The sequence below is a fragment of the Berghia stephanieae genome, chromosome 15, assembly GCF_034508935.2.
Source record: "Berghia stephanieae isolate SIO BIC M18660-M18661 chromosome 15, UCSD_Bste_1.3, whole genome shotgun sequence".
Taxonomy (NCBI): Eukaryota; Metazoa; Mollusca; class Gastropoda; order Nudibranchia; family Aeolidiidae; genus Berghia; species Berghia stephanieae.
In genome coordinates, this window is record NC_088374.1 from 23,536,765 (window position 1) to 23,556,764 (window position 20,000).

Genomic DNA, 20,000 nt, shown 5'->3' on the forward strand with positions numbered 1-20,000 from the left:
CTCTCCATAGACTTGGAGCTTGTCCCCCGTCAAGAAGGCCAGCCCGTGGGATTTGCATCTAAATCTATAGTAAGTTCGTGGTCTTTTCTCATTAAAAACAAAGACTACACGTCACCATAGTTCATTGTTACTACATAATGTTCGAATTTTTAATGCGCTTGTGATTTAAATTAAATACTATTTTTAAGTTCGGAATACAGACCATAAGAATAATCTCAATTTTTGAGATATAACGTGTCGCTATTAATTCTATCTAAATTCAAAATAGTGGTCATAGGGACAACTTATTTCACTTTGTATATATTTATGACTGATGGAGGACGTCACACAACCTGGGTTTTGCATCCGGTTGCGAATCTTGTAGCTGCAATTTGTACTTTTTTTTCAATATTGTCTAAGCCATTGTTTGTGTTGGGGTCCCACACGGCCCTTATATATTCTAATATTGCCTGATAAGTGCTGTGTACGTCTGGGCTTTAATTCTTCGTGGGCATTGGTTTATGTTCCTTTGGAGAAAGCCCAGCATCCTACTAGTCATTGCTGTGAATTGTTCTTTATTGGTTTGCCACTTAATTTACTTATTGAGATGGACTCCTGTGTATTTTATAGAGTCAACATGTTGTAAAGAAACATCATTAAGTGTGTGTTGGTGAGTATTAGACGCTTTCTTGTTTGATATTGACATGACATAGCAGTTTGATGACAGGAACTTCATGTGTAATATATCTGATCACGTATGGAGGGAATCAAGATATTCCTGGAGTTCATGTGCATCTGCGCTACTATCTAGTGTCATGAAAAAGGCTATCGTCTACGAACAGTTTAAGTCTTCTTTGTGGAGATAATTCGTTCCCGCGGTCATTTATAAATATCAAGAAGCATAAAGGCCCAAATACTGTTCCTTGCGTACTCCTGACAGGACGATACATTATTATCCTTAGATTTTGCCAATGACAACTTGCTGCGTTCGATTGCAAAGCCAGTCCTTTAACCAAAGCAGAAGATTTAGCGGTTCTTGTTCCATATTCTCTCATTGACATGTTTCGTTTCCCACACTTTCTGTTTTGATTGTAAATGGTCCATTATACTTTTTTAATATTGATCTGTATCTTCTTTATTTCAGCTTATCCTGCATTTTACACGGTCGCCATAATGAATGCAACATCTTCATCCATATCGGTTCACAACACCATCTTTCTCCAGTCCCAGTTCTTTCATATCGTCCTTTACCTTATGAAACCATCTAGCCTTTGGGCTTCTCTTTTCCCTCTTTTCCAAAAAGTGTATATCCAATATTTTTTTTTTACTATGTACTTACTCTCTCGTCTTTTCACACGTCCAACCCATTTCAATTTATCTTCTCTCATCTTTATTGATACATTCTACACTTCAGTCAGACTTAGAAACCGTTCATTTCTCACTTTATCTCTTCTTGTCCAACCAAGTTACTATCTCAACATCCTCATTTCTGATACCTATGCAACTTCTTTATCTTGTTTCTTTGTTGTAGCTGCAGTCCCCAATCCGTACAACATTGCTGGTCTTACAACAAATGCATATAAGTCCCCTTTTCCCCTAAAATAATATATATGCTAATGTAAATCTAATAATATTAGTTTGTGTATTGCTAAAAGGGGAGATTTAACAGTATTATTTTATTCACAAATCTTGAATTAGATTTTACACACCTTAGTATATAAAATATATCTTGGTGCTTTTATATTAATTATCATGATCTTAATTTACAGTAAAGAGTATTTGCTCGCTGCTACAAAGTGAGTTTTATAATACTGGTGGTCCCAGTATCTCAGTTGGTAGTTGACTGGGAGGCCCTCCGAAATCTCCTCGTGATAAGGAAAACAACAGAAGTATCCCCTCAACAACCCCTAAGAATAAATAAAACCAAGTACCTTAAACTAACCCTTATATGATAACCAACCACCCCAGGACGTTTACTTCGACTTATGACTAGCGCTAATAGAGAAAAAAATAATAATTCCTCCACTTTGAGATAACCATAATAGAAAAAAATCAACAAAAAAAAAAACAAAGTAAGACTGCTTTCAATGTTTCACAAAACGAAATGGTGACGGAAAACAATGATTTAAACTTTCATTAATCCATTAAAGTTTGCTTATGTACTATATATTCACAACTTGAATGGAAAAAAAAGACATGACAACAGATCCATGGTGAAAATGCGAATTGAAAGAAACGCTAGCACGAGGAGCGTTCGGAAGGTCTCCCAGATAACTTGCTTCACTACCAAAGTGCCCGGCGGATCGCCTGTGAAGTCTATATTATATTTTTATTTAACTCTCTCAGTTTGAACCAGTATTGTTTGACTATCCCGGCTTATTGAATCTGTCGGATGGCATTTGCAATAAATTACGAAAACTATTGCTTGAACTGCTACTTCTGCTACTACTATTACTTTTCTACTACTACTACCACTACTACTACTACTACTACTACTACTACTACTACTACTACTACTACTACTACTACAACCGAAAGTACCATTACTTGTAAAACTACTAAAACGGCAACCATTATTACCGCACTACCTACGTGCAAATACCGCTTTATAACCCAGTTTCAACAGTTCGGGCTTGGACAGAAGAATCCCATTATTCATCTTGATTCGAACTGGCGAGGACTTAGAAGAACTGCCTATAAAAATAAAATAAAATGGTCACAAAAAAATCCAGCGAAAGACAACAACAACAATAGCAAGTGCATCACTAACGAGCACAACTACTGCTGTTAATATTACGACTCCTTCAACTACAAAACACTACAACTACAATAATAATAATAATAATAATAATAATAATAATAAAATAATAATAATAATAATAATAATAATATAATAATAATAATAATAATAATGACTGAATGACTGACCTACAGCCTTTTGCTTCCTAATCATATCCGGGGTAATACATGTAATCCTCCATATCAAGTCATTTAATATACTACTACATGTACTATACTACTACTACTCTAATCACTACTAACACTACTACTACTTACTACTACTACTACTACTATCTACTACTACTACTACACTACATACTACTACTACTACTACTACTACTACTACTAACTACTACTACTACTACTACTACCTACTACTACTACTACTACTACTACTACTACTACTACTACTACTACACTACTACTACTACTACTATACTACTACTACTACATACTACTACTACTACTACTACTACTAACACTACCTACTACTATACTACTACTACTACTACTACTACTACTACTACTACTACTACTACTACTACTACTACTACTACTACTACTACTATTACTACTGCAACAACTACTACTATTAATACTAATAATATTAATTCTGCTACTACAACAACGACAACTACGATTTACATAATCAGTAAGACTACAACCTTTCTTCAACGTTAAGAGCCTTCCATAGAGGTTAATCTTGTCAGCAGAACCTGGACCCACATACAACTTTACTCGCTCCGGTTGGCTTGCATTTTTAAACTTTTTAATGAATGTACCTGTGGAAGAATTGATTAAAAAATATGGACATACATTTAGAGCTGTGCGGCTATGTGGTCTTGTGGTTGACACTCGTTTTCGAATCGGAAGGTCATGGGTTGGAGTCTCGAACGGCGCATAGTTGAGTCCTTGGAGAAGGCTCTTTACTCACATTCTCTCACCGTACTCATGTGTTAAATGAGCACCTGGCCGTTTAAATCGTTGTCTCTGTCCGAAAATAAATGTAACATCGCCTGACATGCGTAACGTCCCGTCCTAAATGTTAAATGTTGCTGTTGGCCAGGGCCCCCTTTTAAAGCGCTTTGATCAGATTAAGTGGATATTGCGCTTTATAAAAGATCCTTTTTTAGCAGTGAGTACTTTTTTGGATAATAATCTATCTAAATGTTCGAGTTCCACAATATTATCAGGACTATTTTTTGCTGAATAACGTTTTGTCTTTCCCCCACGAAACGTATGGTATCACAGCTACAACCTCTTATAATAGTAGCTGTCTATTAGACGCCCGTGTCTACAAACTCTCAAGAGATCAGTTATTGCCTAAAGTCACATTGAAATGTTCTTTCACATTGAAGTCCAATAGTGTTTTGTTTGTGGCCTATTTAACCCATCTGGTTTCTAACGTTGTTTAACATTGCTTGCCTTTTGTAACAAATCGAGATATAGAGCAACTGAACAGAAAAGTCAACTCATTCTATTTGTCTTATTCTGTATAAATATATCTTTCCGTCATTGTAGATGTCGATGCAATGGTTTTTATTTTGGACACTTTATAATGCTGAGGCTATATAAATCTTGGTAAAGTACATGCTTCACTCCTAAATTAAACACGGTCGATCCCGCGAGAAGCCACGTTTTTATTATTCTGACACTACTACTACTACTACTACTACTACTACTACTACTACTACTACTACTACTACTACTACTACTACTACTACTACTACTACTACTACTACTACTACTACTACTACTACTACTACTACTACTACTACTGCTACTACTACTACTACTACTACTACTGCTGCTGCTACTACTACTACAACTACTACTACTACTACTACTACTACTACTACTATTACTACTTCTACAACTATTACAACTACTACTACTACTATTACTACGTCTACTATTACTACTATTATTACAAATACTACTACAACTACTAATGCTACACTTAATAATCCATCTAATATCACTATTACCACTCACCAGTATCATCCGATTGAAAAGTCAACATAAGCACAACGGCATCTTGGTCTTTCGTAAAATAGCTCGAAATTAAATTTACATTTTTACCGGATTTATCTGTGGAAGATATAGATAATAGGAATAGTTAAAAATATGAACATTATTATTTGACATCCTTCTCCATGTCCACCCGGTGGTGCTTGGGTAAGTGGGTCTAAAACAACTAACGGAATGCACTTTGCATTGGATTAGCACCTTATTCAAAGTGTGGCAATCAGTTGTTATCTCGATTTAACAATATTGAGACGGTAGTAAACTCCTAGTTCAAAATTGAACATCTCTATGGGACTACTATTACACTGCCGTACTTTTTTCAAACCCGAAATTAAACATTTTCGCCAGAAAACTCGTCCTCCAAATATCAATCGAAGTCCTAGGGTCATTTGAATCGACGGATATTTGAAGGACGAGTTTTCTGGCAATATTTCAAATATAATATGGGTTTTTCTAGAACATGCAGTACTGCTAGCATGAGTTTCTAAATTCAATTTTAGAGTCTGTAGAGAAGGTTACTATTCCCAATGTCTTAAGTGGGCAGTGAGGACGGTTGAAGTCCCAGGTTTGATTTTTTTCCAAGATGAGGGTAATTTAAATCGACCAATATTTGAAGGACGAGGTTTGAGACCAAAGTTTCAAATATTATATGGGTTGGGTTTTTTTCCAGAATACGGCAGTACTGCTAGAATCTTTTTCTTTCAACTTATACCATATTTTGCTGGGTCGCCGTAATGAATGCCACATCTCCATGCATCTCGGTTCAGTACATCAACAGTACTGCTAGCATAACTTATAATTATGTTTTAGAGTGTCTAGAGAATGTTACTATTTCCAATGTCTGGAGTATGCAGTGGGGAACTGTTTCATTTTCCTGATGGACAATGAGGGAAAAACATTTCATATAGGTGTTTTAGAAAAGTGTAACGGTTGCTGTAACACATTGTGGCGTAAGTGCAATGTTGCCGAAAAAAGATAAGCTAAATAATTGAGCTTTTAAATAGGGAAAAATCCGCTATATGTGCTCAAAACGCTTTACAATGGGTCCCTGACAAAAAACAACACGTAACATGTAGAATGATACATGACACCTGTTAGGCGATATTGCATTTTTTTTCCAACACAGGCAACGCTGTTATCGTATACTTATGGAATTGAAGTTATTTGGTAAACACCACGGTAACAAGAGGCAACTCTATATTTTCACTATGGCCAATAAGGTGACCACCTGAAAAAAGCACAATAAGGGTACCAGTGTCTTCATCGATATATTTCAATAGTGAGGCACTATATCTTTCGGAAATTTTCTCTAAAATTTTAGAGCATCATATGGATTTTTATAGTAATGAAAATAAAACTGTGGAATGAACAAGATATACGAATTGTAATCTATTTTTAGAAACAAATTTATCAAATTTTGGCTCTGATTCTTATCGGGGTGGCAAAAGACAAGCAAACATAGTCGCTCATTCTTTCGTGAAACATATGTTTAGTCAATTTTGCACAATTCCTACTTTTGTTTTCGTATCACGGCGCTGATTTTTTCGTCACTTGCTGACTTCCAGACTATGACATCGTGGGGTAAATTGATGCTGGAGGCATCATTGAAGAAAAAACACCTAGATAATTTAAATGGTAAGTTATTGGCTATTCTTATTACATCACTGTTGATTTATGAATTGAAATAGGGTAGACATCACACACACCGATTGATGATTGTCACTTGTCAGTCATTCGGAAGTGGAGTCAGATAATTCGGGAAATTATGTAGACTGTAGATTCACACTAGCTTTGTAAGATATGTCGTTTACCACTACTACTACTACTACTACTACTACTACTACTACTACTACTACTACTACTACTACTACGACTACTACTACTACTATTACTACTACTACTACTACTACTACTACTACTACTACTACTACTACTACTACTACTACTACTACTACTACTACTACTACTACTACTACTACTACTACTACTACTACTACTACTACTACTACTACTACTACTACTACTACTATACTGCTACTTTTAGCGCTATCCAACTCAACACTTCGCGTATTTATTTTATTTTTGCAAAACCAGAATTAATTTTTGAAAAGAATATAAAATATTTTTAACGTAAACCTGTCTTTGCATCATGCTTTATGCATACAGTGTGCCATATCACAAAATCATAGTTTAATGTTGATAATAATGTATTTCTTTTGTACCTTCAGATCAGAGAGATTTGAGCTTTAAACATCCTGAAAAATGTATTGCTGTCAATCAAGACAACCCTTTTGATGTGATCTATGATGTTAATGGTAAGAATGTAATTTGATGAGGAAATGAATAACATATTTAGGTACACATAATTTGCTTATTTTTGTTTGAGTCAAGATGTGTAATACTATTACAGTCCACTCCGGATAATTGCAACTCGGTTAATCGCAACTTTTGGTTAATCGCTACATTTCCTAAGAAATGAAAATTATTATATATAAAAGACACTGTTTAATTGCAACAAACTTCGTTTTTTTAAAGTGGTAAATTCAAGAAATCAAACAATATATCATAATTAAATTTCATCATGGATGAAATCGTGACAGGTTGAAAAATCGAAAGTGAGCGAGATTTAATGCTACGGTAGTGTGTCACCAGTCTATTAGAGTCGAGAAAGGGATGGCCTTTGCAGTTTGGGTTTGTGACGTCAACAGTGGCCATTAAATAAAAGAGGGGTGGGGGCTGGTCATAATCTTGAGAACGGGTAATAAATGACTGTTATAAAGAAAGACGGAATGATATCATTTATGTTAGGATTAACAACTATGTATTGTGACCAACGAATTTGGTGAGAGCTTGTTGTCTCTAATCAGGCTAATCTCTTTAACTATGCCAAATGTTGAGAGAAAAAAGAGTGAAACTTCGTCCAATCTGAGTAAGATATTGGCTTGCTTCATAGCTGCTTTTGGTTGACAAATCTTCACAGGGCTGCCATATGGTTTTGTTTCAATGAAATTGCTCTGTATGTCGTGGTCTAAGAATGACATTTACTGGTTTGAGTTTGCAATAATTGTGTAAAATGTTGAAATAGTGGACAGGAAACTGAACTTCGGTTAATTGCAACTTCGATTAATCGCAACATTTTCGATGACTCAAAGGTGTTGAGATTATCCGAAGTGGACTCTATCTTGAACGAAAAAACTATCATATGGATATTATTATAGACAGATTGGTTTCTGGAATTATATTTCCATCCTCTCTTGCCAACTTTGACATTCTTGACATTTAAAAGAAAATAGCCAAGAGGTTTCGGATTTAATTTTCTTTTTTTTCCAAAGGACAATAGTCATAAGTAAATAATAAAATTTTTATAAAAAATATTTTTACAGCATAAGATGGCATGATTTTTTGTTTAAGGGTTGAGAGAAAAACTTGCACATGATATTCTTCAGCTTTTTATTTATTTTTTTTTTTTAAATTTTATATAGACTCCAACTCAGAGCCTTAAAGTGATGCAGAACAAAGTTCCATATCGCATGATTCAGTTGTGGTTAGTATGTAAATTGAAACAAAATCATAGCATTTGTATAGCGTTTATCGACAGTTCGCACAATGCTCAAAATGCTTCACATCACGATATTTTGTGGTGGATAAAACACATTTGGCCTAAAAGATGAGACGTGCAGTCTATTAGGCACGACACAATACTTCAGGACAAGGACAACACTGTTTTATACAGGTGGGACCTCCTATGTTTGCTTTTTTAAAAATTCCTTTACAGTGCACTTCGCCAACAATAACACTATTTTAAAACCTTCCTCGTTATATTATGAAGTGATATTCATCAATGAACCAGTCACATTTGAAGTCGTTTGTTTTTTATTTGAGAAATTTTGAAAATGATGCGTTTCCATGAAAAAATTACAATAGCTTCTCTTGGGATTATACTTTTGATCTCGCATTTTGTCCAGATTCTCTTGCATTGTAATGTTTGTCAACTTTTTTGTTAACTATATTGCAGGTTAGGAAGTTCATATTGTTGCAATGACAAAAGTTTATATGGTGTAGCTATATTTATTCATACACAGTTGAACATATTAAGTACTTAGACAATATGGCTGCCTTTCTCAACTCTGTTATTATACTTGCATTATTAACCAGCTAATTGTTTAGTTGGATTATTAAACAATGGCTCTTCGTGTTTGTTGTCAACAAGAACGAATTGATTGATTTGCCATCTTTTCCACAAAATATACAGGATGGCGATTTTGTTGTTGACTCTGAGTCTGATTCCTCTTCTTGCTCTGTGAGGAACCCAATGCTGAGTACATCATTGTCTTTGGAACCTAGTGTTCATTCCCCAACTCAGTCAGAGCCTCATCTACAAATATCACAGACTGAACCACGTTGCCAGTCTGGGACCCAGGTTCAACCCGAATGCTATACACATGCAAACCAACGTGTTACGTGCAATGGTGAGTCATGTTTTGTCGTTCTTATTCTTTGATATTTGTGGGATAAATTTTAATTCACCCATTCCTTTTGAAAGAAAACTTCCACCCCCTCCATGTTGCTGCATTTGTGTTATCGCAATTGTTCTCTTTTGGCAATGCTGCGTGGCATAATACGCTACCATTTACATCACAATCACAAATCCAAATTTGATAGGGTGGACATCTTAGAATCTGAAACTCCAATGTGTGAGTGGTATCAGTGAAACCTGCCATAATAATCGTCATGTTATCGAATAGTTTTTTGGTGTCAGTCTGTAACATACTAAAATTGCTTGTATTGTAAGTGTTAAAATGTTGGGGTTTTTTTTGTTACAACCCATCTATATACACAACTGTTTCTTTGTATGTATATGATGCTTAAGGCTTTTTTTCACAGACCAGCTGGGAACTAAACGAGTATCAGAATAGGTAACATTTTTATTAATCTTGCAACCTAAACGGTTTATGATGATTGGGAGAATTTAAAGAAAAAGCACATTGTCTGCTTAATTTGTCGGTACTAAAATTATACTTTGATAATGGCTACTGTGCTACAAACCCTTTTGACTCCCAGGTTCAATTCTTGGGATTTCCTTTCAATGACAACTGAAATCATTAAAATTCAGCTCACAACATGATGTTGTGTGTAGATTTGATGAAAATATATGTTCGAGTTGAGAAGCAGTGTTCATGAACTTGCGATCGTTTTTACTAGCATTTATTTTCCTAACTTATCTGTGTCAATTAACAAAGGCAAGACTCAAATATCTTATATTCGAACATTGTGTTTGTTATTGAAATATTTCCGGCATATACATGTCATATTTCATTCCCAGAAAATATAAATCAGGATTAACTGGTCTACACACCTCGTTAAGGCAGTTTGAGGGAAGTAAATGGGTCTTTAAGGAATTAATGAAGCGGGTGCTCAACCGGTTTGGAGGACTTTTGATTGATGCCGGCTGTTTGTTCTGCCAGCCGGTGATTTTTTCTCACTCCCTCAATGAACAAGAAAGTTATTATTATTATTATTATTATTATTATTATTTTATATATTATTATTTATTTATTATATTATTATTATATTATTATTATATTATTATTATTATTATTATTATTTATTATTATTATTATTATTATTATTATTATTACTATGAAGTAATGTATATTATTAGTTTTGTCACTATATTGATTGTTACTTATTGGCGTTACTGTTATTATTAATATTATTATGATATTGCCTTCGATATTCTATTATTATTATTATTGATATAACTAATCTCTGATTGTTGTAAATGATTTATGTGAATTGAATGTTGTCGAATGGCCAAGGCCCGACAATAAACTTAAATGGAACTTAAATGAAATGTTCATCTTTGGATAGGACTTGGGTTATTCTAGATTAGTTTTCCCCCTGAGTCGAGTGAAGCAATTGGAGTAAATTTTGTTGCTCAATGTAAGAAAACATGACGCTAACCATTCGGCTGATACTGATACCTCCAAGGGATGGTTGGGAGACAACGTAAAATTCTTTTGACATTCTGTCTGATTATTCGCTGAAACAACAAAGGACAATCTATTTCTTCAGATGGGACTTCTTTGTGTTACGATTTATGTTCATATTTTGATTATAATGAAGAGGGAACCATGAATCGAGGGAAGTGCGTGGATTGATCCATTTATTTCTAATTCAGAAAAAAAGTATGGCGTCTTTTCGCTTGATTTGTTATGTGGCAGAGGTCTCGACAAATCTAACATACCTCTTCCAAAGGAATAGATGGTAGAAAAGTATTGAACAAGAAGGAATGATGACAGTTACTTGCCCAGGCCTTAAACATTTGGAATGCTATTTCTCTCTACTGCTGTTATGTAGCTGATGAGCATACGATCTGTCTATTGATTTATTTTCAGAGTTCATAGCATGATGTGCTTTATTTTCTCATTTTTTCAGAGAAATACAAAACAGCCAAGGAGACCCTGTCCATACTGTGGACAGTTGCAAACAAAACTCTAAAGGCATCTGATGAGGAAACATTAGGATGAGACAGAAGTTACAGAGGCCATGAAACAGCCTGTAAAGGAAAGGAATATAACAATGGAATATCTAGAAAAACAGAGCGTTTTTTAAAATCAAACACTAGAAACAATTCAATTGTCATGCGTGAGAGGTCATATAAGTTGTTATGTGTGCTGGCTGTAAGGGGTTTTACTCTGGACGTAGGGTTTATGGACACAAAAAGAAATGTAGTACTGAACATGCTCTGTGCACTGGTGTTGTAAAATTTTATCATGCGGCTCCCAATGCAAGTAAAGATATAAAGGAGAATATTCTTGACACATTTCGGGATGATGAAGTGGGAAATTTGTGTCGATAAGACAAAGCTATTGTTAGGAACAAAATTGTGGAGTAAATGTTCAAAGAAGGAGGGAAAGATTATAATGAGTGATTTACGCATCTTAAGAAATTTGATTTTAAAAACTATAAAAGAGAATAAATCAACCTTCTTTCTCTGGAGACAACGCGGTGAAGTGTTGTAACTTTAATGAAATATCACAAAACATTTCTGAAATGACTTTGAAAGAGGATGGGACATTGAAAGCAGGCTTGAAGCTTTCAATTGGATTTATATTGAAAAAGTTAACTATTTCCTTTAAATTGGAATACAAAATTCAAATCAAAATAGAAGAATCCGCAGAGATAGATTTGATCAAAGCTGTCCTGGATTATAATTGGGACAATATTTTATTACAGCCAGAGTTCAATGTGAACAAATAAAACACATTTGAGAAAACCCAAAGAGATGCCATTGGAGAATGATATAAAGAAGCTACTACAATTTATCGCTGAAGAGATGGTCCTTATTTGTGAGGATGATTATCATTTATTTGATTCACATATATTTGTGAGGCTTCGCAATGTCACCGTAGCTAGGCTTACAATGTTTAATGCGAGGACAGGCGGAGAACCCGCAAGGATGTTGTTAAAAGACTAGAATGGTGCAGATTCAGATGTGTGGGTTGATCACAGGCTTGTACAATATGTCACTGATCCTTTGGAAAAATCGTGACCTGAGAAGTATAAGCTGGCCTATCAGTATGGAAAGGGAAGCAAGATGTTGGTCCCTGTGTTGATACCCAATGATACAATTCAGCCTTTTAGGAAACTTGTACAGGAGCGTAAAGCTGTTGATATTTCATACAACCCATTTCTTTTTCCAAATACATGAATATTCAAAGTTCATGTAAGTGGTTACATTGCCATTAAATATGTCACTTCCTAAGTAAAGGATTTAGAGAAATCCCAGTTATTAATAGCTGATAAATTCTGGCACCGAGCTTCGACATTATTTCCCTTACTTGATGTTCCACAACACGAGAGAGATGTCTTCTATGGACATATGGGACACAGTGAATCAATCAATCAAAACATTTACCAGTGTCCACTTGCAATGCAAGAAATAACAGAACTTGGTCATTTTTGAGTCAAATTGATAACTCGGTCACTGGGGAAGGAAAATGTAACATTGAAACAAATAACTCTGTAGTGAATAGAGACTCAAATGAAAATTTTGGAACATCCATAGTAGCAGCTGCAAATCAAGAAGAAATATTTGATGATGAATCAAGAGTGCCAAATCAGCTTGCGTGTTCTTCAAAACAAACTGAACCCCGGAGGAATTCAAGCAACAATCGGAGATGCATGGTCAGATGAGGATACAGATAGAGTCAAGTCATATTTTTAAAACTGTGTCGATGATGTTTTAGCATATGGTTCGAGGTGATCATTACCTTGGAAGTCTGAAATTATTATGTTCTTAAAAAACCACAGGGTATTTTCATAAAAAGGAATCCCTGAAGGTACACTATATAGTTTGGTGAAGACAAAGAGTTTTAATGAAATAAATAAATATAGCAGGGAAAGAGCGTTTCAATCTGTGTAATAACAAAATTGAATTTGATTTGTATTACATTCCTTGTACTGTATGGTGTTATTGACATATTTTGGGGGTTTGATTTTTTTTATTGTTAATATTTATATAGTACAATCTGTTCATCATTGCTAATCTTCATTTTTATATTATATGAACATTAATTTGCTCAGCTTGAGAGACAAATGCTTTGTAGAACTATTTGAAAGGATCAAATATGGCAGAATAAAAAGTATTTCTACTAACCCTAACTTAATTGGCCAATGTAGCTTTATGTTCAGTATTTTCTAGATACCTAATGTCCAACTTCACTATCCTTTTTATGATAATTTTAAGAGTTGCAATCTTTGGAGGTGACTGTCAAGAAATGACACCCATGTGCATTTAATTTCTTTCTTTCTTTATCCCCTCGTCCTTAATCAGAATAATAATAATAATTAATAATGAAAAACAATGCAGCAACGGCAGCTTAGAACGGCATAAAGTGCTTACGAGTTATTTTATTCGCATTGAACTTTTAATATTTAAACGATTTTCAACACTTTTGCTTTACAGTTTATGCTTTTAAACAAATCCAATTAAGCTACTTAACAGCAACAACATATTAGTTTGTTGTCATTTGAAGGTTTAGTCAGTAAAACTGTTTCTATCCTTTAATGTTGCACTGTACACATAACAAACTTCATAAAAGATTCTTTTGATTTTATTTGGTGACTAAAGACTTTCATGTGATAATAAACTTGCAATGTGATTTTTAAACTTGTATCGTTGTGTATCATTTTTCGGTCAAATGTAAATGTAATTTTGCACAAGCATTGATGTATCACAAAACCGACAATGAGCTCGACGTGCAGGTGGTAGTACATTTATTGGGACACGAACAAGGTTGTTACAATTCAGTAACGTACTCCAATTAACACAAGTGAGACTGTAAATGAGACTTTTACAATGACTCTGCATCACTACAAATATGGATTCAAACCCTAGCAATTCTGGCGTCATACGAACTGTCTACTCCAAGACCACGAAACCAAAGCAAGCATTGAGCAAGTTAAAGTGAATGAGATGTTGATTGAAGCCGTTCATTGAGTAGTAGTAGTAGTAGTAGTAGTAATAGTAGTAGTAGTAGTAGTAGTAGTAGTAGTAGTAGTAGTAGTAGTAAAAATAATAATAATATTATATATATATATATATATATATATATATATATATATATATATATATATATATATAGACACACACACACACACACATATATATATATATATATATATATATATATATATATATATATATATGTGTGTGTGTGTGTGTGTGTGTACACAGTCACATCTCTCCAATCCGAACATCAAATCCCAGCATTTTGTCCGTATTAGAGACTCATCTGGATTGTGGAATCAGTTCTTAAAGAGTTCAAATTCGCGCCTCACAAAATGTCCGGATAAAGGAGATATCCGGATTGTGGAATCAGTCCTGTCGGGATAATAGAGATGTCCGAATTATGGGGTTCCGGATTAGAGAGACGGTTATGTATATATATATATATATATAAAATATATATATATATATATATAATATATATATATATATATATATATATATATATATATATATATTATATATTATATATATTATATTATATATAATATATATATATATATATATATATATATATATATATATAATATAGTGTGTGTTTGTGTGTTTATGTGTGTGTGCTTGTGTATGTCTGATTATAGAGATAAACTTACGATTTTTGTTCCCAGAAAGGCGGATAGCACTTGAGAAAAGGGTGAGGAACATGGCGGTGACCAACACTTCCCGTTGCATTCTTGTATTCTTCTTTGAGTTGCAGTTGAACCTGAGATTGATGAAATGTTTGAGAAGCAGGTAAATTTACGAGTTTGGTCTCTTACGGTAAGATTACATCCTGGCAGATTACAGGAGCAGCGTGGCTCAGCGGTACGGTCTTTGCTTCGTCCCGAAAAGGAAATTAGATCACTCGTCGTTGCGTTGTGTGGCCTTGAGCAAGCCACTTAGTCCTATCTCACATTGCGGCGCTGCACTGCGGTTGACGCCTGGGTTATTCCAGTCTTCCCTTGGAATAGACCTTAAAGGCAAATTTCACCTTGGGGATGAATAAAGGGAATTTTATTTTTTAGTATTTTTTTTTCATTACTCGCCGTTGGATTGATAGGTCTTATGATCTATTCGGGGACTGTGCAACGTTTTCTTTTAATAAAGTTCATTGGCAACCAAATATGCTCAAAGCGCTTTACACGGGGAGACGATCCACCAGCAACACGTAACATGCAAATTGAGACGTGACACATGTTTGACGATATAACATGTATTTATTAATATTTTTTGTTGGACAGAGACATATGTTAACATTTAGGTACTCATTTAAACTTATGTCCGGTCAGAGAATGTGAGCACAGAGCCTCTTCTAATCACTCAACTATGCTCCTCTCGGGATTCGAGCCCAGGACATTCGGAGTCGAAGGGGAGTGTCATACCATAAAAATACATCATTTTGGATAAATGTTCTTTACTCATATTCAAGATCTCAACAGTAGCCTATATCATCACAAAATAATGAATCAATTCCTAGATAGACTATACATATTAAAATTATCATCCATAGCCTATACCATCACCAAATGTGACCCACCGTATCGAAGCGGTATTATGTCGGGATCCACTCGGTGAGTGAAATTGAATTCATAGCAACAAATATCCAACTTGGGTTTAATTTATGTACGTTCTGGTGGAGTATAAAGACTATTTCTTGCATTGCAAAAACTTCTAAGGTCCAATTTCTCATCAATCTATCTCTAAATTCACTTTTTGGTGTCTGAATCATCCCGACATAATACCGTTTTGAGACGGAGGGTCACAAATGATGTCAATTCCTAGATAGACTATACATCTTCAATTTATCCACCATAGTCTATAACATCATCAAATCATTAGTTCATTCCTAGATGGACAATTCATCTTCAAGTTATCAACCATAGCGTATACCATCACCAATTGAGTCCATTTCTAATAGTCGACAGAGTGTCAAATAAAAATTATATAACACCAAAATCGTCAAGAAAACCGAATTCAACCAATGGAGAAACACCACTGAAGTTATCAACTGATACAGAAACACAGAAAACAAACAACGACAAAACGCAATCACCTTTGACATCTGTAATTTCTACCCTTCAATCACCAAAACCCTACTCCTCAAAGCACTACAGTTCGCAAAAACCTTCGACAACATCACCGAAGAAGAAATACATATTATCCTGCACTCGAAGAATACATCACTTTACAATAATGGAACAGCATGGACAAAAAAATCAACAAACTTTGATGTCACCATGGGGAGCTACGATGGAGCAGAAACATGCGAGCTCGTCGGACTATATCTACTTTCTCAAATGCAAAATCTCGATATAAACATCGGACTATACAGGGACGACGGACTCGCATTGTGCAACAAAACACCGAGACAGACAGAATTAATAAAGAAAAAAATATGCAAAATCTTCCAGGACAACAATCTGAAAATTACAATCGAAGCCAACAAAAAACATTCGACTTCCTGGACATAACCATCAACCTAAACGACGGCACCTATCAACCATTTTCAAAACCCAACAACATCCCATTGTACGTTCATAGACACAGCAATCATCCGCCATCTATAATAAAAAACATCCCCGAGAGCATTAACAAACGACTATCTAACAACTCTACAAACAACAACATATTCAACGATGCAATCCCACCGTACACAAACGCACTACAAAAAAGTGGATATAACTACAAACTAGAATATGAGGAAGAGACCATTACCACCCCAACAAAAAAACGACAAAGAAAACGACACATAACATGGTTCAACCCACCCTACAGCAAGAATGTGACAACTTCTATCGGTAACAAATTCTTCAATCTACTACAAAAATGCTTCCCTCCCGGTCACGTTCTACACCCAATCATGAACAAAAACACCATCAAAATAGGATACACCTGCATGCCAAACATACAAAACATTATTTCATCCAACAATAACCGAAAACTATCACAGCCAGATCAGCCCAGCAACAACCTAGTGAAAAAATGCAACTGTAGGACCCAGACAACATGCCCACTAAACGGCAATTGCCTGACTCAAAACGTAATTTATCAAGCCACAGTAACACGACCAGACACACCAAAACAAGAAACATACATTGGCCTCACCGAGTGTCCATTCAAAACCAGATACAACCTGCATACATCTTCCTTCAGAAACATACACAAACGACATTCCACTACACTAAGCGAACACATTTGGAACCTCAAAGAAAAAAACATACAACACAGCATCACATGGAAAATCATCTCCAGAGCACAGTCGTACTCCCCCTCTTCTAAGATTTGCAACCTCTGCTTGGAAGAAAAATTCTTCATCATCACTAAACCGAACATAGCAACACTCAACAGAAGAAACGAACTAACTTCCTCATGCAGACATAGAAACAAACACCTTTTATGTAATTACGAACCTCCATAAACACGAATCTATAAAAATACGAAAACACAACAATCTACTTTCACTTCCACTTCCTGATGAGAGCAACGCTCGATAACAACGTTGTAGAAGTCAAACTATCTTAATTTCAAATGTTTATAAATAGCTCCTTTTATTCTAAAGTTGAGCACTATTATTTCATGGTTTTTGTTTTATAATTTATACATTTGCTCCAGTTCTACTGTCCTGTTGAGCACTTTATTTTAACCAGAAATGAACCTCGTAAGTACCAATTTTGATTATTCGACAAAGAACATCCCGATCCCGACAAGCAAACAATACCTAAAATCTCTAATCAACAAAACCGAAAAATTTATAAGAAACACCAGATGGCGAGCTTTTTTCTACCTAAACCCTGACCAAACGGTTAAAAATAAAGAAACTTTTGGATTTAGATCTACCAGACCAGCCCCATCCATACCTGAACTACGAGAATTCGAGGATGGAATGACAGATATCATCCAAAACATAAAATTCAGACAAATCAACGACACCTTCCAAAACAAACTACAACAAGACATACGATCCATACATCAAGACTCCAATGTTTACGTCGCCGCTGACAAAACCACAAACTTCTACAAGCTTACCCCTAAAGAATACACACATTTACTTGAGAAAAATATACAAGCAGAGTACAAGAAACAAACACCATCTACGACACCTGACATTACAGAGAAGACAAAAGCATCGCCGAAAACCTACAGCTAAGTGACAGAATAGACACCACAGCAAAATCTAACGCCTTCATCACTATCAAAGACCATAAACCAAACTTTCGCAACAACGTACAATGCCGTCTCATAAACCCATGTAAATCATAAATCGGAAAAATAAGTAAACAGATTTTAGACAGAATCAACACCAAAATCGTCAAGAAAACCGAATTCAACCAATGGAGAAACACCACTGAAGTTATCAACTGGTACAGAAACACAGAAAACAAACAACGACAAAACGCAATCACCTTTGACATCTGTAATTTCTACCCTTCAATCACCAAAACCCTACTCCTCAAAGCACTACAGTTCGCAAAAACCTTCGACAACATCACCGAAGAAGAAATACATATTATCCTGCACTCGAAGAATACATCACTTTACAATAATGGAACAGCATGGACAAAAAAATCAACAAACTTTGATGTCACCATGGGAGCTACGATGGAGCAGAAACATGCGAGCTCGTCGACTATATCTACTTTCTCAAATGCAAAATCTCGATATAAACATCGGACTATACAGGGACGACGGACTCGCATTGTGCAACAAAACACCGAGACAGACAGAATTAATAAAGAAAAAAATATGCAAAATCTTCCAGGACAACAATCTGAAAATTACAATCGAAGCCAACAAAAAACATTCGACTTCCTGGACATAACCATCAACCTAAACGACGGCACCTATCAACCATTTTCAAAACCCAACAACATCCCATTGTACGTTCATAGACACAGCAATCATCCGCCATCTATAATAAAAAACATCCCCGAGAGCATTAACAAACGACTATCTAACAACTCTACAAACAACAACATATTCAACGATGCAATCCCACCGTACACAAACGCACTACAAAAAAGTGGATATAACTACAAACTAGAATATGAGGAAGAGACCATTACCACCCCAACAAAAAAACGACAAAGAAAACGACACATAACATGGTTCAACCCACCCTACAGCAAGAATGTGACAACTTCTATCGGTAACAAATTCTTCAATCTACTACAAAAATGCTTCCCTCCCGGTCTCGTTCTACACCCAATCATGAACAAAAACACCATCAAAATAGGATACACCTGCATGCCAAACATACAAAACATTATTTCATCCAACAATAACCGAAAACTATCACAGCCAGATCAGCCCAGCAACAACCTAGTGAAAAAATGCAACTGTAGGACCCAGACAACATGCCCACTAAACGGCAATTGCCTGACTCAAAACGTAATTTATCAAGCCACAGTAACACGACCAGACACACCAAAACAAGAAACATACATTGGCCTCACCGAGTGTCCATTCAAAACCAGATACAACCTGCATACATCTTCCTTCAGAAACATACACAAACGACATTCCACTACACTAAGCGAACACATTTGGAACCTCAAAGAAAAAAACATACAACACAGCATCACATGGAAAATCATCTCCAGAGCACAGTCGTACTCCCCCTCTTCTAAGATTTGCAACCTCTGCTTGGAAGAAAAATTCT

At 35.3% G+C, this 20,000-nt stretch overlaps 1 protein-coding gene across 2 annotated transcripts in view; it reads right to left on the reverse strand.

Moving 5' to 3' along the window:
• Nucleotides 1-20,000, reverse strand: part of LOC144960625 (uncharacterized) — a 98,543-nt gene that overhangs the window by 30,845 nt on the left and 47,698 nt on the right. For both annotated transcript variants that reach the window (XM_078893862.1, XM_078893861.1), the window contains exons 2-5: nucleotides 14,956-15,065; nucleotides 4,756-4,851; nucleotides 3,426-3,542; nucleotides 2,572-2,673 (exon numbers count right to left, since the gene is read on the reverse strand). In XM_078893862.1, the coding sequence (XP_078749988.1) occupies nucleotides 2,572-2,673; nucleotides 3,426-3,542; nucleotides 4,756-4,851; nucleotides 14,956-15,034 (394 nt within the window). In that variant the 5' untranslated portion in view covers nucleotides 15,035-15,065. The remainder of the gene's footprint in view (nucleotides 1-2,571; nucleotides 2,674-3,425; nucleotides 3,543-4,755; nucleotides 4,852-14,955; nucleotides 15,066-20,000) is intronic.